We start from the raw sequence: 20936 nt of genomic DNA on the forward strand, positions 1-20936 counted from the left end.
GAGTTTTAAGTTGAAATTTAGGGGTTGCGAGTTTATTTTTATTTATTATTAAGAAGCAACCTTTAGAATAACAAGTTCTCTTAAAAATTATTATCCGAAATTTTCGGCTTCCTATATTACTGCCCCCATAATAAAATACTGTAGAAGAAAGGCTAATAACATGTGAACAAAGTTTTGTTTGTATCTGTGCAGCGTGGAGCTGTTCAACCGCACATGCGACGAAGCGCTGGACTGGATGTCGGAGAAGGAGCAGCAGTTGGCGGGCGTGGCCGCGCCCCCCGCGGACCTGCGCAGCGTGCGCGCGCTGCAGCGCCGGCACGCGCAGCTGGAGCGCGAGCTGGAGCCCCTGCGCGAGAAGGTCAACACCGTGGGACTGCTGGCGGACTCGTTAGTATCACTGACACTCTGTATACATCTTGACGTATATCATCATTATTACAGCTGTATGACGTCCACTGCTGGGCACAGACATGTTCCATATACGTCCCACACTTTCAAGTCTACAGTCTTAACTCCAGAATCTAAAGATCCTAACCGCCATCTGTTCTGTGAGAATATGGCAAGCCAACAGCGACGCTTTATATATGGTACCCACTGCTGGACATAGGCATCCTGTACAGATTTAAATTAAGAATGTTAAGAGGTGGTCGATATTAAAAGACCTCTGTCAACTTTAAACGATCTCGTGTGTGTACAATATTCGCGAATATCTTATGTCGTGCTTCATTGTCTTTGTCACATATGTACACGCTCCTCGACAAATAAGGCCGTTATTGCCTAAGAAAGGCCTTTAATTTAAAAAAAAAATAACAAGGTTACCTCACTCGGGCGTGAATAAACGCCAGCAGACGGAGAAGGATTATATCGTATTTCGACATTGTTGTATCTATTTAATATTACTTTCATATAATTTAATTGTTGTTGTAATTGATCAACTCGTTTTAATTCATATTTTTAAATTGGATATGAATTATTTTAATATGTCAACTTTTGTATTTCGTTGTGGTCCAGTATAACAATACAATGTAAACATGTAACTCGCTGTAAAATGATTCGACAGCGGTTATTGTGATTAGTTAATACATAAGTGCTTTCTGTACAGCCTACTCGAGTGGTACAGAATGAACGGGTACGTCGCATTATCCGTACTTCACCTTCGCTCGCGTGGTCACCGTACCGCTTCATTAAAGCTAGTTGTCAACACCCTGTACACGGAATATTTGAACCATTTTCGTCGAGCTATATTATCATACAAATATAAATAACCTGACTCTTAAATATTTAATGGAATCAGGCGTTACCTCGCGGAAGTTCATCCTAAGTAAGAAAAGGACCAATATTTAGCCACTTCCGTACATGCAGTGGTAGTCGTGCAACAAAGTGCACCGCCCGCCAGCCCGCTGATAAATGCGTATGCGGCAAACAATGCGAATCACACAACCGCCACCGCCAAATAACTCAACACGTGCTTCACCCCTCCACGGGGCATGTTCAGGAGTTATGTTACACCGATTAGTGCCAAACACAGAGTTCTGCACGACTACCACTGCATGTGTGGAAGTGGCTAAATATTGGTCCTTTTCTAACCTGACTCTGGTATAAAATTGATACATTCTGTCCGCAGTGTGAAGTCTCAGTACCCAAGCGAGCGCGCCAACGTGGAGGTGCGTCAGCATCAGATACAGCAGGCCTGGTTGCGCTGCCAGGCCCAGGCGGCCGAGAGACGGAGTCGACTCGAAAGCGCTGTCGGACACCAGGTCTTCGGTAGCAGCAGTGCGCAGCTGCACGACTGTCTCCAGGTTTGTTATTTGATCATCCATATTTGGCTTTCCATGGTGATTTCCATTAAGACCGGTTGGAGGCGCCCAGCATCTTTAGACCACCTGAACAAGGTCATATAACCTTATAGCTGGACGCCCTGTTGTGCTTTTTAATGGCATTTTTTCTCCTTCCATACATCACCTCTCTCTCTCTTCTCCACCATTTCCTTATTGTTACAGTTAAAACTTTCGTATACTCTAATTTTTTTGGTATTATTGTCATGTAGATATACCATATCAATTATTCATCTCATTTTTCAGCTTTTAATTATTTTGATTACATATTTGATTCTTACCCGAGTTTATTCCATGTTGATCTTACCGGTCTGTGGAATCCACTGCATAAATCTTGACGCTTGGTCATCAAGCTGCGCGCTATGTGGCCAACTTGCTTGGCTGGGCTATTTCAGTAACTATCATTCAATTGGAGAAGTCCAGAGTGAAGGTCTCTCCTTGTCTCGTTCAGGCATTATAAGCTGTCACATGTGAAAGAGCAAAATTCTATACATGGACTTTGAGGCATGTGCCTACATTCAGATAGTAAATGTATTATTCAACCGCTCTCCTTTAAGCAAATGAAAGGGACAGATGATATTAATGGGCGTCAACAATTATAAATACAGATAGAGATGCGTTTACACGCGCAATATTTTTTTAAAAGATGATTGAAATAATAATTTTCGCATTTATTTTTTTTATCACTGAGAAACATTTCATCTTAATCTTTTTTTTTAGTTTTCTTTTATCATTGCCAGATTAAATAGAATAATTATTTTTAAACTAGAAATTTAAGACTAGATATATAGAAAAAAATAACATAGAAGTCGCTTCCGCAGTGACAAATACGGATTAATGTAAACGCATCCTTACTTCATAATTTGTTGTTTAATATATCCAGCGATATGGAAAGTTTTTATCCATGAAAAATACAGTCCTGTCTATAATAAGACAAATTTAAAGATTTACTTTCCAAAGATACTTTTAATAATTCAATAAGACTAATCACAAATCTACATAGGTTATGTTCACAATCAAATTAAAGGAATCATACTGCATGTTTCTATTTCTATGCGTTCAGGTTGACAGACTTCTGCAGTGATGATGTGTTATTTGCAGAAAGTGCGCGAGCAGCTGTCGCAGGAGGTGACGGCGAAGGACGTGGCGACCGCGGAGGCGCTGCACAAGCAGCACCAGGAGCTGCGCGACGACATCAAGGGCTACGACGACGAGTGAGTGTACACCTGGATGTCAGAACACCTGGACATATCACCAACTAACACCGCAACATCATATTGTACATCCAAACTCTTTTGCACATGAACACCAGAACAATGATCACCTACACATCTAAATTTTTAAGCACCTGTATACTTGATCATTTGATGTCCTGCAACACCTTGAATATTTGTATACCTAAGTATTTGATCATTTTAATACTAACATTTTTAAATAATTGCAATAAATTTGACAAAATAGGGCACATCCATAGTGTATTTACAAGGCCGTGAAAATCTGTAAAAAAGTTTTGACTTTAAAAAGACTTTAATTCATTTGTAATTAACGGAATCAGATTTTTCAATTTAATGACCCAAAACATTATTGGACTATTATTTATAAAATTCAAAATGCGTTTTAAAAGTAAATTGAGGGAAAAGTTATTGTATTCAACGAATATTTAAATGACAAGAATGTTTGGCAGCGATGTCGTCCGATTGTTTTGATTTCATTCAGTCTATATCTGATAAAGTGTATATGTATACATCTGTGTTAAACTTTATTAAAACATGTTTTGTTGTGGAGTTTCTTCCTGATTCTTCTCCACAGCTATAACATCTTGCGAAGCAGAGTAGAGTCTAGAGTTGAATAAGTTGTGTTAAAAGTTCATATGCTGAATGAACATATTTTATCTTTTATTTTAGGACCTGTACATGTGAATATTAGAACAATAACATTTGTAATCTTGCGCGCGTAGGTTCAAGGAGGTGATAGGGTTGGGCAAGCAGCTGCTGGCGAGCAACCCGGCGCTCGCCGACGTGGCCGACCGGATCCGCAGCCTGGAGGCCGAGCAGAAGGCTCTACACAAAGGTATGCACTTGCATTACAACTTCACTGACACTAATATTTACTGTATCCAGAACTCTTGTCACTTTTTTTTGGGTGCACGCTAATTTTCATAAGTTAAATTCACCCTTCTGTTTTTCTTTTAACGTTAATTTGATATTATTTAAAACAATGATTTTAGAAACTAAATTAAATTACATAATTTGGAATACTAAAAATAATCTAAAAAAGTTGAGTAAGTGTTTATGGCAATTTTTTTGATATTTCCAAAATTTCTTTTTGGGTCACTTCGTACCATATACTGTTATAAAAAGCTCCATTACTGTATATTTTTTAAGTAACACTTTAATTTAGAGTATATTAGTAATTCCAAGAGCTGATAGTAAGGGTAAAAATGGTCTGTGGTTTCCAGAGTGGCAGGAGAAGGACGCGTACCTGAAGCAGTGCGTGCAGCTGCAGAGCTTCAACCGCGAGGCCGACCAGATCGACGCGTCCAGCGGCGCGCACGAGGCCTTCCTCGAGTACAACCAATGCGGCGTGAGTCTTTCTTTTACTCTTACTCTCACTCTCTTACTCCTATCCGCTCTTGTCTATTGAATCTTCTACAAAACGTTCAATTGAACTGCCCATTTTATACAAATCACTCGATATGGTGTTGTTTGGCAGTCGTCGGTGGACGAGGTGGAGGCGCTGCTGAAGCGGCAGGAGGAGCTGGAGGCGCGGCTGGCGGCGCAGGACGAGCGGCTGGCCGGCTTCGTGCAGCGCGCCACCGCCCTCGAGCGGCAGCAACCTCCGCACTACGCGGCCAAACAGTGAGTGTGGCTCCTTTCACCCTATTGCGCGAGAAATTTTTAACTTCTTCATATGACGCCCTGCCCTCTGGGTGAATGGGTTTTGTTTTTGGCACAGTTTTATTAAGTATGTAACTCTGTGGTACAGCATCGCAGCCCGCAAGGCCTCCGTGCTGCAGCGACGCGACCTGGTGCGGCAGGCGGCCGCGGAGCGTCGCCGCGCCCTGCTGGCCAGCCTCGCGCACCAGCAGGTATGTCAGCCTCAAGCTTTGTCTCCGTTCACATCCGCTGCTGGGCATGATCATACCGCATGTATTTCCGATAGAACCTCCTGGAAGCAACCTTCATCCAGTGTCTTTCTACTACTTTAAAAAACTTTAACATCCTCAATTCACTGCACGCAACCATTGTTCCATGCCCCACTTAGTGCATTTACGCCCCCTAAAAGAAAAAGCGTGAAAAGCAAGTCGAGTCTATTTTTAAATTGCTCGCTTAGCAATAAAAACGTCCCATTCGGGTGTGAGACTCACGTTGGGAAACACTGCGTTAGACTGTATCTCCTGTATTCCAGTTTTTCTGTAAGAAAAATTGAGATAGAGAGAAAGAAAGAGAAAATTGAAGTAGATAGAGAGAGAGAGAAGGAGACTGCTGCCTTACTTTATTTATTTAAAAATAAAACTCTTCTGATTCTCTTTAAAATACCGTTACAAAGTGTTAAAGTAAAAAGAAATATTTTTTTAGACATACCAACATGCGCTATACATAATTATAATATTTGAATAATGAGTTCGTTGAGGTTGGAAGGTTCGCGAATGGTTCCGCGCTGGTAGACGCGGAGTGGGTAAGCCCCCCCCCCACTAGTTCTAAGGCTACAGCGGGGGCGTGCAGCTGATGTGATGGTGAAAAATAAATAATTGCATACCATTTACAACCATGAACGTATTGTATGTGTGTTCGAACAGTTCGTGGCGGCGGCCGAGGAGCTGCACGCCTGGATCCAAGACAAGACACGGACCGCCAAGGACCAGAGCTACAGGTAGAACACGATCACTATGTTAATGTTACTTTTATTTATATATTATAACTATGTTTACATATATATTTGTACGTATTATTATTATTATTTGAAGTTAATTGTAAATGCTAAATTTACAGGTGTGTGTCATTTTTTTTAATTTAATTATTTATTTATACACTTATACAATGTATGTATAACGACGAATTTAATGCCGTAGGCACTCTCTACCAGTTTACCTTTAAGCGGTGCAGATGTTAAATATCATAAAATACCAAAAAAGTAAAATATCCCCCCCCCCCTCCCTTCCCCCACTTAATAAAATGACGATCGTCACTAACATTTATATCGGGTTTTAATTGTTTACAATGTAATAAAATTACAATACACATTGTCATTTTATTAAATAAATTAAGTACAGTGAAAACTTAAAATATTTTATGATGTAAAAACTTTGTTCCTATTTAGCATGGTAAGAATAGATACAATAACTTTTAATAAAATTGCATTAAGTGTGTCCAAAGGTTAAAATTTTACGTACGCGGGTACAATTTATAAAGTACATCAATTTCCAGGGACCTGGCGAATTTGGAGAGAAAGCTACAAAAGCACGAAGCGTTCGAACGCGAGCTGCAGGCCAACGAGAAACAGCTCAGAAATGTCGAGAGCGTAAGTGTCGACATCTGAACTCATCATTTCAGCCGTAAAACGTCCACTGTTGGGCATGGGCTACCTCCAGAGATCTCCTCTCCGCTTCAAAGTCCTGCATGCAACAGTTTTTAATGATCCTGGCAAGGTCGTCTGCCGCCCAAAGCTGTATTACAATGCTGGTCTGTTATGTAACACACACAGACACACACAACAGCACACACGCGCACATACGCACACACACGCACACACAAGCGCACACGCACCCACACATACATACGCACACACTCACGCACTCGCACACACATACACACACACACAAGTCTAAGATATCTCGTGGAACTTATATGTGCACACTCAGACCCATGAAAGATATATTATAATTTTGAAGACTTTATTTAAGTGTTACGGATTTATATTTAAATAAATAAAAAATAAAAAAAGATATTTTGAATTTGAATTTATTTTGTGTACAGATCGGACAGTCCCTGCAGAAGTCGGACCCGGCGCGCGCCGCGCAGGTGTCGGAGAGGCTGAAGAGCTTGCAGAGCGCGTGGGAGGAGCTGGTGGCCGCCTCCAGGGACAAGGGCAGCAAGCTGCGCCAGGCTGCCCAGCAGCGTCAGCACAGAAGGTGAGAGGGCCCAGGGCTGTTGTCAAAGTTGTCTTCTTAACCCATTTGCACCATGAGCGTATATATACGCTCAGTTTTCCTTGTCATCATATATATATATGTAATTGAACATTGTAAATACCTTTGCATTAAACGTAATGGTCGCGCACAGAGCGGTGGAGGACGCCAAGGCCCGGCTGGTGGACCTGGAGCGGTCGCTGAAGAGCGAGGAGATAGGCACCGACCTCAGGAGCTGCAAGCGGCTGCTGAATCAACATCAGGTGAGCAGTTGATCTTAGCTGGAAAACATCCTGGATATTATGTTCAGTATATATGTATATTTTTTTAAATTTTCTTATTTTTCTAAAAGATGGCAACACTTTTGTTTCTAATTATGCCATGCCATCAATACTCGGGGATTCCCTTTCCAACTAAAAATCAACGCAATTTGAATACAGTTTTATTTTCATTTTGTTTTGCTACTTTTTAAGAGTTCAGTATTAATTACGTAGTGTGTTGTGCTTTTTTAAAAGAGAATATTAAATTCATATAAATTTTAACGTGTTGTTTCTGGTTATAAAAAGTAAATATTATTCCAATTTATTTATTGGCAGAGTTATATTATTTTTGTTTTTTAAATGTTTACTTTGTTCAATTTTCTTTTTAAAAAGTTTTATTTTCGTGACCCTGGAACCCATCTTCGATCTTTACATGGTTTGCTATAGAAAATCTCAATTCACTTTGCGGCGTTTCAATTTGCGTCGTGTTTTTTTGGAACGAAACCACGACGCAAACTGAGGTATTGGTGTATGTTAAGACAACAGCAAAGTTGCAAACACAGTGTCCAAGTGCTGCTCAGTTGGAGTATTTCGGTGCTGACCTACCAGCGTGTTCATTATGAATCCTTCCAAGGGAATGATTATCCTTGTATACTGTTTGGGAAACTCAAAGAGAAAACGGCTCGGATTGCCTCAGGCACGGCGCCGTGGAGTCCCTATCATTAATTAAGACCTAGGTTATCCACAGTTGGACATAGGTCATCCCAAACCGATTTAGGTATGGCGAATTTAATCGTATATATTGACAATGAAAAATCATCTGGACTTGAGAGCTAAGAAAGATGATGGGGTGTGTTTGTCAGGCACTGGAGCAGGAGTTGTCTGCGTCGGAACAGCGCGCGAGGACATTGGCAGCGCAGGGCGCGGACCTGGTCTCGGGCGGGCACTTCGACGGCGCCGCTATCGAACGCGACAGCGCGGCGCTGCTCTCCGCCCTGGAGCAGCTGCGCCCGCGGGCCGCTGCGCGCCGCGCCGCCCTCGACACCAGCATGCGGTCGGTACCCTGGACATACCCCCCTTCCCCCCAACCCTCATACATTTACATTGAAAGATAGGGAGCGGTTATAGTCTCTTCTGTCGGTCATAGTGTATAATTTCAAACTGTTGAGGACTGATTTGTATTAGCTTTTCTTCGATTCGCTTTTTACCTCCTCAATCTTTTCAAAACGGCGTTCCCGCATTGGTCTTTGGAGTTTGCTGAATAGAAGTTACACGGAGTTAAATAAATAAAATATGGAGATTTTTCTAGAATAAGTTGCAAAGATCCAATGCAGTGCGAGAGTGCATGCTTTGAGACACAAAACATATTTCAAAATGGCTGAGCCAAATTATATTCCAGCTTTTGATAAACAGACGCCTGGCAAATGTTATAGACAGTCCTGCCAGTTTTAGAAGACAATTTCAGTTTACCTTCACAGTAGATATTAAACAAGTAGTTTATCTGTCTGTATGTATGAATATAGGATTTACTATCGCTTATATCACTTTATTTGGTCCCCGTTTTTGGGGTCCTGGGGACGATATAATTTTGACTTTCCTTACATACTTTATAATTTCTTTTATTGATGGCATTTTGATGTTATCTTTTATCACTTGACTGTAAGTGTCTTGTGGTGTGCCAGTATGTAATACACGTGATAATGTGTGAATGGTACTCCAGGTTCCACAAGTTCGCGGCGGAGGTGTCGGGCGAGCTGGACTGGCTGCAAGAGCGGCAGGCGGCGGCCAGCTCCACAGCGCTGCCGGGAGACCTGCACGCTGCGCAGTCAGCGCAGAAGAAGCACGCCAAGCTGCGCGCGGAGCTGGTGGGGCGACGTCCCCTCATCGAGCGCGTGCTGGCGCAGGGCCACGCCCTCGTCGACGACCAACACCCTCAGCAGGAGAAGGTTAACATATATACACATTGTATGAAATTAGGGTTTAGGGCGAAGTCTCACTGGAAGAGTTCTGACCGTGTTCACCAGGTACTCCATATAAGGATGTATCACTATGTCTTTCGGGATAGTAATATACAGGGTGATTAGTTATAGATGTGAAAACTTCAAATGGGTAAATGTATAGCTCATTTGTGGTCAATTGATGTATGGTATATACCTGTTCAGATGTTCCATGTGTCTGAACATAGAACTGGCCAAAGAAATATTAATTCCTTTTTTAAAAATTACAAAATGACTTATTTAAGTCTGGCCCCGGGCAAAAAACACCGTTGTCGCCTAATGTCCGCGGCTTTTATGTCATCGTAAATGAAATTGTGTTTGGGCATCAATTCATGTCCAAGGGCCTCAACGGTATTTTCCTCGGGCATGAATTCGCGCCCGTGGACGACATAAGATTAATAAACATTGAAATGGCTTGGAGGCGAAGACATCGTTCCAGAGATCTTCTGTGAAGTGCATACGAATGGCTTCAGAAATAATAGATAACGTAATGATAGTATAGTAGGAAAAAAGAGTTTTTATAATTTGAAATACTAAATACTAAAATTAAACCTTTCACACTAGTAACTGATCGTCCTGTATAAAAACTTGAGGGCTTATAAATACATGTGGGAACTGAACGTAAGAGTGAAGGAAGTGAGCGATTGATTGATGAATGAATGAAGAGTAGGAATGAATTATGGCATTAGGTGGGAAGATGGCGATGGGCCGGTTGGTATCAACTATGTAAGAAGTGAAAAATTAAAGTGTTTAAAAAATATCTAAAAACATCTATTATTCGCCTGCGTGATTCACTCCCACATACATATGTATTTGTTTTCGAACGAAATTGTATAGCAAAGTCACTCAAAGTTGAGTGACACATTGTGTATAGCTACCTGACTACAGATATTTGTTACGAAAAGCGATGATTTTAAGTTCCAAAGATATTACTTCACATATCATTTGTGACAATTACTTCACATATCGTCGTCGTCATATTGTAGGATTATTGAACTGGTAAATTATATATAGATTTGTGTTGAGAGTAATATTGTGTGGAGTAAGCACCTCTTGTTAAAGGTCCCTGATGTTCGCAGATCGTGGGGCTGTGCGGGTCGCTGGAGGCCGCGTACGGGGGCGTGTCCCGCGCGGCGGAGGAGCGCGCGGCGCGGCTGGAGGCGGCTCTGCGTGCGCAGCAGTTCCTGCACGACGCGCTCGAGGTGGACTCCTGGCTCGCAGACAAGGCGGCCGCGCTCGCCTCGGCAGACGTGGGCCACGACCGCCACCGCGCCACGCAGCTCCTCACCAGGCACAAGGTCACACAACCACCACACTACCACCACTCCTCGACTCTTTAAAACGCCTACATATCTCTCCTTCTTCGTCCTCTCATTCTATGTTTAAACTACCTATGTACTTCTCCCTTCAACTAAACTATTTACATACTTGTCCACTTCCCTCACCGTATGTTTAATCTTCTTACATCTCTCCTCCACTCTATTTAAACTACCTTTATATTTGTCTTCTCCCTCACACTATGTCTAACCGTCTATATACTTCCCCCCTCCACACTCTATTTAAACTGCCTTGTCTTCCCCTAATTCACTGTTTAGACAACCTACATACTTATTTCAACCTCACTCCTCTATTTTGAATCACTAACTTAAGCACTCCTCCTTTAGAGAATAATGGATCATTATTATTGAAAGTATTGTTTTAAATAATAAATAAATTTAAATAGATATCGTCCAAGGGTTTCTTAGATCCGGTGAATACATTGTGATTTGATGTTCGCAGGCGGTGGAGCTGGAACTGGACACGTACGCGGCGATCATAGCGGAGATGGGTCACGTGGCCAGCAGCATGGGCCAGCCGGAACTGCTGGAGAGACACGCCCTGCTGGCCGGCAGCCTCGCCAGGTTGCAGCGGCTAGCGCAGCAGCGCCAGGGGGCGCTCGTCGAGAGCGTGTGTCGGTGTGTACTATAGCCACATGGCTTTTTAAAAAATCCAATAACAGTGTGAAGTGATAATAGAACTTAAATAAATTGCTCTATGGTTTTAAAAGTATCTTAAACGTGACTATAAATAAACACTTTTGGGTATTTGGCCTTTGATCTGGCCGCGTTCAGGACCCTCCTAGTTTGAAGTTGAAAGATCCCTTATAGGGTAGTTCATTCTGATTCCAGTCTATCAAATTGGATTCCAAATTTAAATAATAAAAATTTACTTTTTCATCATTCAGACACGAATACCTCGCGGAGAGCGCGGAGCTGGAGAGCTGGATCCAGGAGCAGTACGCTGCGGCCTCCAGCGAGGACTACGGACAGGACTACGAACACCTGCTTGTGAGTACAGCTATAATGTGATGTAATATATATATTTATGTATACATGTCATCATCGTTTCCGCCCATAGACATCCCTTAGTGTGCGTCCATAGTGCGAGCCTAGCGCGGTTGCGACGACGGGCGCGAAGTATCATACATATGAAACGCGCCTCTGCGTCCATATTGTAGTGACTAAGGCGGAAGCCTAGTGCGACGGGACTGGGCGAGACAGCGCGCCTAAGTTTCAAACCCTTCTGTCCGCGCGTTTTGGCCCCACTACGGGCCTAGTCAGCGAGCGACCCAAAGCGCGGATGGCGGGGGTAACAAACCAGTTCAGTCTTGTCGCTCGGCGTATGCGCGTCTGTTTGTTTTGTTTGTCGTAAAATGGCGATAGATACTGAATCTTTTATATGTGCAATTCAGTCTAAACCACCGATTTGGCAAAGCAAACATCCATATTTTACTTAGTATGTAGTCAAAAGTTGACACGGGCATTCGAGTATACTAAAAGAATTTTGTAGGGTATAATCTCAATTCTTCATATAAGTTAACAAATTCACCAGTTATTGCTCTTTTTTTATTTATTTCGTGCACACCATCTCTAGTGTTCAACACCTCCCATCTCAGAATCGGACTGTCTAGTAAAAATAGCAAATCCTCGTCCATAATAGTTTACAACACCTGATGTACGTCAAACCGCTACAAGAGCTCGCGCCTTTACTGTGGCTACCGCACGCCACCGCTCGCCGCGCCCGCCTAGGCTCCAGTCACCGCACTATCAGTGTGGACGCACACTTACATGGCTTAAGCCTCGCCCAAAGATATCAATGGGGGATATACCATAATCGCCACGTTTGGCAAGTGGGTTGGCGATCGCAGTGTGGTATTGTGGTACGCAGAGGAAGCTGCTGCCCATCCTCTGAGGATCTGCAAACTTGTTTCTGATCAGTGACAATCCTATATAACTAATGCACGGTGTGAATTATATAAGATTGTAATCTGGGAATCGAATCACGGCCCAATATCTTCATTTATAATGTTACAAGTAACGCCATCTATTGACTATAAAATTTATTTATTGTCTTTGCGTTATACTGAGGTTGTTATAATATGTAGTTTTTTAAAAATGTTGTCGTTGTCTAGATCTTGCGATCCAAGTTCGAGGAGTTGCGGCACCGAGTGGAGAGCGGCGCTGAGCGGTTTAACCAGTGTGAAGAGCTGGCCAAGAAGCTGCTCGCCTCCGACAGCCCCTACATAGCAGACATCGAGCGGAGACAGGAGGCGCTTGGGTACGTGCAACCTACACCTGCATTTATCCAAAACATGTGATATTTTTCAAACATATGCTACTCGTATGGTTATTGACTCAACACGACCAACAGTCGGTATTTAACGGTCAACCAAGCTGGCTGTGATTGTTTTCCATAAAACCTCCTTTCAACTTTAAACAAGAGATACGTGAACATATTTGAAAAAGTTTTTAAAAACTATTACATCTTAATATAAATACTTATTAGACCTCAAGGTCTATGGATAGTGTTCAAGATGATTGGAAATTGGAAAGGTTAAGAATAGTTGTCTGTTACTCCTGTGCTTCTCTAGCAAACTCTCTTTCCGACACAAAGTCCACCTCTACAAAACTTGCTTAGTTGTATTCTCTTACTCTACTGGAAATAGGTTTTACTCACTATGCCGAAAAGTTCCAGAATTGCGACCACGGGCCAGTGGACACGAACTTGACTATGTCATCGCGGGAAGTCGGTTCCTTGCAGTGAACGTCTATCTGATGACAAGATAATTCCTTATTATTTACGTGCAGGGAATCCTGGCAGCGACTGGTGGAGCAGATCGGTTCGCGTGCGCAGCGGCTGCACGCGGCGGGTGAGATCCACCGGTTCCACCGCGACGCGGGCGAGCTGGTGGCACGTGCTGGTGAACGCGCTGCACGTCTCGCTGCACCACCGCCACCACGAGACCTTCGCGCAGCCACCGCACTACTTCGCGACCACGACGCGCTGGAAAGCGACCTGCTCGCAGTCGACGCGCAGCTGCAGGTGCTCCAGGAGGAAGGCACGCGTTTGCAGAAGCTCTGCCCTGGTGGCAACCAACAGCAGATCGCGCTACGCCAGCAGGCGCTCGCAGACGCATGGGCTGAACTTCGTTCTGCAGCTGACCAGCGCCGACGAGTGCTGCTGCAACATCTGGAGCTGCACCAGTTCCTTTCAGAGGTTAATAACAATTATTCTAAAAAAATTGAAATAGATGTATACATTTTAGTGTAATACGTATTGTATTTATGTCTAGTATATGTTAGTAGGAATAAATACATTAGGAGTTATATTAAAAAAACGTGCTCAGTCTGTGCGGATATGTAATGAGAACCAGCTGTCGATTTCGAAGAATGTCATTGTTTAAAATCTCTATCCTTACATGCTATAAGACAATGTTTTTGTCATTCAATCTACTGCTAACGCCATCTAGTGTATTGGGACATTAATTAAATCTGCTTAAGAAATAAGTTATTAAAAATATAATGTTGATAGATTTAAAAACACTTTAAGACATTATTTTTAAATTGTACAACTTTAAATACCTGTGGCTGAAAGTTTAACAGCGAGTTGTGGACAAAAGAGCTATGTTTCAAATTTTTTAAATAGATCGAGAACAAATGAAAATGAACTTTAAGCAAGTGATACAAATTTAACTAAGCAGTAGATGATACTATCATGTTGTTAGACTGAACTAATTCATGTGACACTAATTCAAATTCAATATATCTTCATTCTAATATCTACCGGTACAGCAGATGGTTAAGAATTTACACAGAAAGTTATAGACAAAAGGTACATTGGAAGGTCACATCCGGAGGTCTGAAGACATTCCAAATTGTAAAGGAATTTATGATCGTGGGTAAAAATAAAGAAATATAGAAGCAGATGGACGAGGAATTTGTTTTAAACGAGAAATATTGCGTTGGTGACGGAATATGAGAAAAAAAAAGTCTGTTTCCACAGGTGCGCGACGTGCTGACCTGGTCGGCGGCGCTCCGCGGCGGCATGGCGGGGGCGGCGCGCGCACGCTCGGCGGCTGCAGCGCAGGCGCAGCGCGCGCACCACGACGCCCTGCGCGCGGAGATCGACGCGCGCGACGACGGCTTCCGCGCCGCCCTCGACAAGGCGCAGCGGCTCATCGACGCGGGGCACCCCGCCGCGCAGGTACACCACTCCCTACTGATGTTTTGTCAGACGATACTGAGGAACCCTTGAACTCGGACAACTTGGTTACATCAGCTAAACTGCGCGTGTGGCGTGTGATAGCGTGTTCACTTGCAAACTGCAGGAGATCGCGGAGAAATGCGAGGCGCTGCTGGAGGAGCGCGCGCAGCTGCACGGCGCGTGGGCGGCGCGGCAGGTGGCGCTGGACCAGCTGCATGACCTGCACTGCTTCCTGCGCGACGCGAAACAGCTGCATGAGCTGTGCGCTTCGCAAGAGGCCGCGCTCAGTAAGTACTACTACTCTTACTACTATTTCTTCTATTCCTACTACATTTACTGCTACTACTTCCACTGCGGATACTACTTCTAATATTTCTACTGCCACTACCAGTACTCCTACTACTGCATTTAACAGTCAGATTTGAAATCCACAAATTAACTAAATGCATAGTCCTAACAAGTGAATGGATGCGTTCACATCTATCTTAGCGATATTTACGCGCGTTCCTTATGTTGAAAGATCCTGACGTTTTTTCAACTGACACAGAAGGATGTTTTAAATAGAAACTTATTTAACATATTCTTTGTTCTCGTATTAAAGACATTAAAAAATAATGCCCTATGTAAACGCATTTTTAGATCTTTTGTATATGTCCGCGCTCACTACAATCTGCGTTTTGCTATTAAGTGAAAATAATCCTGCGTGTAATAGAGGTTACTGTAACTTGCTGCCTTGGTTCATAGGTACAGAGATCTCACCGACGTGCAGCGTGGAGGAGGTCGACAACCAGCTGAAGAAGCACGAGGCCTTCGAGAAACTTCTGGCTACGCAGGTAACACAAAATATAAGTCCTAACTGCCACGGATCAATTCATAAAAACCAGAAAAAAAGTCAATTCATAAGAAAGAGAATAAAATAGAAAATTTCAAACGTCAAAGAGAAAATGTTGCTGTTTGAAAGTTGAACCTATTGTTAAAATCACAAATTGATGTTCTTTATTATACAGGATGTTATATTTGTGCTCCAGTGATCCTTTTTAGTCGTTGCATACGAAACAGCTCAATTACTTCGACAGATGTCGCTAGTTTTGACAGCTGTCATTGTTGTCAATGAACCTTTCGACGGCATCGGGTTTTAGATCGGCGTTTCGAATTTGATTTGGAACACAAAAATGATTTAACACGAAGAAGATTGTGGTCACAGTGGCCAGCAATACGTGAATTCTACACATGTAATCATTTTGATATACAGGATGATTAGTTACAGGTATATAAGGTTTAAAGAGGTGAATGTATAGTTTAAGCAAAAGGCTTCGTATAACTTCTGTTATAAAGGACTTTAACTAAAGCACCAATAAATTCAGGATGAAAAGCTGACGACCCTGAACAACCACGGCGACAAGTTGCTGCAGCAGAATCACGTGGAGAGCCAGCGCATCGCCGACGAGCTGCAGGAGATCAACGCCAGGAGGAAGAAGGTCGGTCATATTCACATACAATGTACTCATCGGCTGTAAGTACGCTTCCGGGGACTCCCTGCATGCTGTATGACTTTAACGACCAATGGAAATTCGCTTTCAAGTGGAAAATCTACTGATAAAGTGTTTACATGATGCTAAAAGAGAGTAGATGACAAAAAAAGAGAAGCAAAAGTCACATTGAACTCCCCCTGTATTGTCATTTTAACACGTGGTTATGATTTGACAGCTGTACGAGGCGGCCGCCAGGCGGCGCGAGCAGCTGCTCAGGTCTCGCGCTCGCGCCCAGTTCGCACGGGACGCAGCTGAAGCCCGGGCCTGGGTTGCCGACAAGCTGGCCCAACTGCCAGCTCAAGCCGGTGAGTATCTTGCCTCATCATCACGAGGACATACGTCTGGAATGATTAGACTTAAGCCTTCCCTATATACTTATAATAGGACCTGTTGAAAGCAGTGCATTTTTGTTACCTTATTTGCACGTCCCTTGTCTTTACTCCAGAACTTTGAATCCCTAGTAGCCATTTAATCTAATATGGACTGCGCTAGGATATAACCATCGTCAGAGCTCTTATAGACCATATTTAGTATATATACTAAACATTTAATATTGTTGTATTAATAAATTTGTGAAAAACATAATTAACACATTTATTGTTGCTACCAGGAGAAGTAACAGACCTGGAAGACAAGATAAAGAAGTTGAAGAAGCACCAGGCTTTCACCGCCGAGCTGGCAGCTAACAAGGCGCGCCTGCAGGAGGTCCAGGAGCTCGCCAAGCAGCTCAGCCCCGACGAGGAGGTGGAGAAACAGCTCAAGGAGTTGCAGAACGACTGGCAGCTGTTGGAGACCGCCACCGAGCAAAGAGGTGCGACAAACAATAACTGCCCTTGTCTCTTACGATTATATTATTTTTCAAAATTATATTTCTAATATCGTTTTGTGTTATCTGTTGATTAAATCCGTTATTTTGTTTAAAAAAAATCTGCACCGTAGATAATTTAAGGAAAGAATTTTTTTTGCATGCGCACACGCAAGGTTTAGTTTGTCAACTAACTGGGTCGCCCATTAGTATTGCGGTTATACAATTTGATAATTTTTTCCATATAAATATACTCTTACGGAATTCCGATTGTCTGATGATTTGGCACACAGAACTAAAGCAATGCAAAATCATAGCGTCTTTAAATAAATGGTTAAATTTTATATTATCAATTACCTCATAGGTCGTGGCCTCGAAGAGGCGCAGGACATCCTGGAGTTCAACCAGCACCTGGACAAGATCGAGGCCTGGATCCGGGACAAGGAGATGATGGTATGGACTGCATCAAAACTAATACGTTTACTGTAGAGATAAAAAATAAATATTCTAACCCAAAACAACGCAACCTCTAAAATCTAACGACGCACAGTGAAAATTAGTACTAATTAAGCAGCGACGCAACTTCGAAACAAAACTCAAAATGAAACGACGCAAAGCGAGGTATTGGTGTATTCTAATACGGAGTAAGAAAAGGACTAATATTTAGCCACTTCCGCACATGCAATGGTAGTCGTGCAATAAAATGCACCGTTCGCCAGCCCGTTGATAAATGCGCATGCGGCAAACAATGCGAATTACACAACTGCCACCGTTAAATCACTCAACAAGTGATTTACCCCTCCACGGGGCATCCTCAGGAGTAATGTTACACCGATTAGTGACAAACACAGTCTCACACGCACTTTTCTTACTTTAGGATGGACTTCCGCAAAGTAACGCCTGAATCTATTAGATATCTAATACGGATGTCAGTATGATTGAAACTATATGCGCCTTGGCATTATCAGCTTTATACTTAGTACGGTTCTCTTTTATTGACGTGCAAACTGAAGTCCACTAGTGGGAGCCCTTGGCCCTAGTCACTATCAGCTAAGAATTTAGTAGTCTATTCTGGTAAAACCGTATTGTGGAACGGCTGCAGCTGTGGTTTCACTCCTCAAACAGAAGTTAAAGTGTTACTAAAACAAAATGGTTATATTATTTATTCCGCCCGATTTGAAATCTGCAAATTTTCAAGCAAATTAAGTGTTTGCTGCTATGGTATATTTGTTCTTCAGACTTCATTGTTGAAGGTACGTACGAGAGACAATTAATATTGCTTGTGTCCAGGTGCAAGCGCACGAGCTGGGCCGCGACTACGAGCACTGCAGCGCGCTGCTGCGCAAGCTGGACGACCTGGACAGCGACATGAAGGTGGACGACAAGCGCGTGCGCGCCGTCAACGCGCTCGCAGACCGCCTGCTGCAGCAGGTAACGCCCTCAACTTCCACGCCTGGAATTCTTCATTTGTATAACTTCTACACGATTATGAACCTTAAAGTCTAGGTGTTAAAGACTAATTTCGAAAGTAACTTAAAAAGTTTTCAGACTTATTTTTGTAGCATTGTAACATATAAAATCAGAGATACTCAAAGTTATCGATTCGATTGATTGGGGTCGAAATCGGTATTCTAGAGATCAAAAAGCTGTCACCTGTTAATTGCGTGCAATGACTAAGACAATAGGAAGTACCTTTAAAAACTCAAGAAGCCCTTAAGCAATCTAGACGTGTTTGAGAGTACATGTCTTACAGACATGTTTTGATTTGCCAAGTATTTTGTGTCGAAAGGGAATACAATAGAGATTGGCATTTTTAACGTAATTTGTCCGTGATGATAAGGAGTGTTAGGTTATTTTTACAGAAAATAGGTTTGCACGCATTTCCTGCAGCTAGTGTCGCGAAGCGAGAGTGTATTTATACTTAACTTATAATACTTAGACAATTAAAGTAATTGGTAGAAAAAGACTTAGTTATTTCTGTAGAGGGTTTCTACAAATAGCTTGGGATTCCCCGATTTAATTTATTACACTATTTCGATGAACTCGACTAGAGAGTGAATGCTGTGTGTGTCGTCAGGGTCCGACGGCGCAGGCCGGCGGCGTGGCAGCGCGCAGGGACAGCGTGCTCGGCCGCTGGCGCGCGCTGAGCGGCGCGCTGCAGGCCTACCGCGACCGCCTGGACGCCGCGCTGCTGCTGCACTCCTTCAACAGGTACACACCCGTACACAAGACTTCCACACATCACACTGTCATACGTAACACGGTTCCATACACATGACACCGCCATACGTAACACGCTGTCATACACATTAGAGAGACAATGACAATCCGTTTTTGAAGATACTAGAAGACACAGTTGATCATCGGTTTATGTGATCGGTTCAGTTGGCTGAACGATCACAGCCGAGTTTTCTCACATCACGATCGCTCAGTCAATAGCAACTTATTAACAGGGAATAAAAAAAGGTTTCAATACCTGCAGATGTAACAAAAAACTTTTTTTTCTTTGAAATTAATTCCGTTTTATTTAAATTTTTTAAATGTTTACTTATTTGATCTACCTTTATTAATTTATCCATACACCATCAAAATAGTATAAACGGCGTCTGCATTAAACGTTCGCTGTTATAAATTGTAATATATGAATTGCTTTTCCGTCTATTGCGTGATAGCGAAAAGTCTATACTGCACTCGTACCAGTTTTAACGGTTTTAACTGCGAGTTGAAATCACATACACAAGGCCTTATATATTTTAAGAAATTGACTGTTTACTCTTTTGTGTCCAGGGACGTGGAGGAGACGGAGGAGCGCATCGCGAAGAAGGCAGCGCTGTTCAGCAGCTCAGAGAGGGGCCGCGAGTTGAGCGCCGCTGAGGAACTTCACCGCCGGCACCTGGCGCGTTGGGCGGAGGCCAGCGCCATCGCCGACAAGCTTAGGACTCTTCGAGAGGATGGCACGCGACTGGCGACCAGGTGGGCTCATCTTAACTTAGTGCCTTGCAGTGGGGAAAGGGAGGGGGGTCTACGGGCTGACACACAGACTATTGCTTTTATTAAAAGAAGGCGGACGACTCTGCACATTTCTTCTCTATCCTAGTTTTTCTATTTCATTATTTAGATAAATTAAAAAAATATATGTAAAAACAGGAACAGTTGTTGAGTTGATATTTCTTTTTTTTAATGGCCCGTTTTTAGGACCTCGTTGCTCCATACTATATTGTTGGGACAGGGAGTACATTTTCGTATAGTCATTTTTTTATTATTTTTTCATTAACTTTTCCACTTTCTTCATTCACAGTATCTTTCGTACCTTTTTATTTTCATCCGCCATGAAATCACCTCCTCAACCACCTCCAATAACCTTCTTTATAAGTGCTCCTGTAATTCTTTAGAAACGGTGGTCGACACTTATCGTCGCCCAAAGAGCAAGGCGATAGTTACGCCCTCTATTTCTCTCCCAATCTCCACCTCACACTCTACTTTTGATGTTCCTAATAAGGGATAAGGGATCGCATGCCCCACGGTCTGTGAGTCAAAGTTTAACCAGCTAGTAACTTCCACAGTCACCCGGAGAGTGCGAAAGAGATAGAGGCGAGCCTGAAGCGGCTGGACGAGGCGTGGCACAAGCTGCAGCAGCTGGCGGCCCGGCGCACCGCGCTGCTGGACGAGGCCATCGCCGAGCACAAGTTCGACGAGAACCTCAAGGTCCGATCACTTGTATTGAATTCATTTGCTACTTACTGTATAGTTGTTTTTTTTTTAAATTAGCGTAAACTGAATAATATCTGTGTTCGCCGGCCAGAGGTAGTACCAGAAAATGTAAAAATTAATCCATCAATTAATTATTGATAATTTT

The 20936-nt window shown here is 42.9% G+C and overlaps 1 protein-coding gene across 6 annotated transcripts in view; it reads left to right on the forward strand.

The window, feature by feature from the left end:
- Positions 1 to 20936, forward strand: part of kst (spectrin beta chain, non-erythrocytic 5 kst) — an 89761-nt gene that overhangs the window by 47597 nt on the left and 21228 nt on the right. For all 6 annotated transcript variants that reach the window (XM_068769766.1, XM_068769767.1, XM_068769761.1 and 3 more), the window contains 29 exons: positions 193 to 387; positions 1625 to 1799; positions 2937 to 3049; positions 3793 to 3905; positions 4294 to 4418; positions 4548 to 4693; positions 4821 to 4923; positions 5635 to 5708; positions 6263 to 6356; positions 6812 to 6966; positions 7118 to 7226; positions 8087 to 8277; positions 8944 to 9169; positions 10300 to 10518; positions 11000 to 11175; positions 11445 to 11547; positions 12672 to 12817; positions 13348 to 13756; positions 14543 to 14743; positions 14868 to 15030; positions 15488 to 15576; positions 16108 to 16221; positions 16451 to 16580; positions 16886 to 17086; positions 17445 to 17533; positions 18371 to 18511; positions 19158 to 19291; positions 19868 to 20053; positions 20644 to 20785. In XM_068769766.1, the coding sequence (XP_068625867.1) occupies positions 193 to 387; positions 1625 to 1799; positions 2937 to 3049; positions 3793 to 3905; positions 4294 to 4418; positions 4548 to 4693; positions 4821 to 4923; positions 5635 to 5708; positions 6263 to 6356; positions 6812 to 6966; positions 7118 to 7226; positions 8087 to 8277; positions 8944 to 9169; positions 10300 to 10518; positions 11000 to 11175; positions 11445 to 11547; positions 12672 to 12817; positions 13348 to 13756; positions 14543 to 14743; positions 14868 to 15030; positions 15488 to 15576; positions 16108 to 16221; positions 16451 to 16580; positions 16886 to 17086; positions 17445 to 17533; positions 18371 to 18511; positions 19158 to 19291; positions 19868 to 20053; positions 20644 to 20785 (4462 nt within the window). The remainder of the gene's footprint in view (positions 1 to 192; positions 388 to 1624; positions 1800 to 2936; positions 3050 to 3792; positions 3906 to 4293; positions 4419 to 4547; positions 4694 to 4820; positions 4924 to 5634; positions 5709 to 6262; positions 6357 to 6811; positions 6967 to 7117; positions 7227 to 8086; positions 8278 to 8943; positions 9170 to 10299; positions 10519 to 10999; positions 11176 to 11444; positions 11548 to 12671; positions 12818 to 13347; positions 13757 to 14542; positions 14744 to 14867; positions 15031 to 15487; positions 15577 to 16107; positions 16222 to 16450; positions 16581 to 16885; positions 17087 to 17444; positions 17534 to 18370; positions 18512 to 19157; positions 19292 to 19867; positions 20054 to 20643; positions 20786 to 20936) is intronic.

The sequence above is a fragment of the Battus philenor genome, unplaced genomic scaffold (genome assembly GCF_028537555.1).
Source record: "Battus philenor isolate CCGP_79_NKW_IND1 unplaced genomic scaffold, ilBatPhil1.0.hap1 SCAF_29, whole genome shotgun sequence".
Classification (NCBI taxonomy): domain Eukaryota; kingdom Metazoa; phylum Arthropoda; class Insecta; order Lepidoptera; family Papilionidae; genus Battus; species Battus philenor.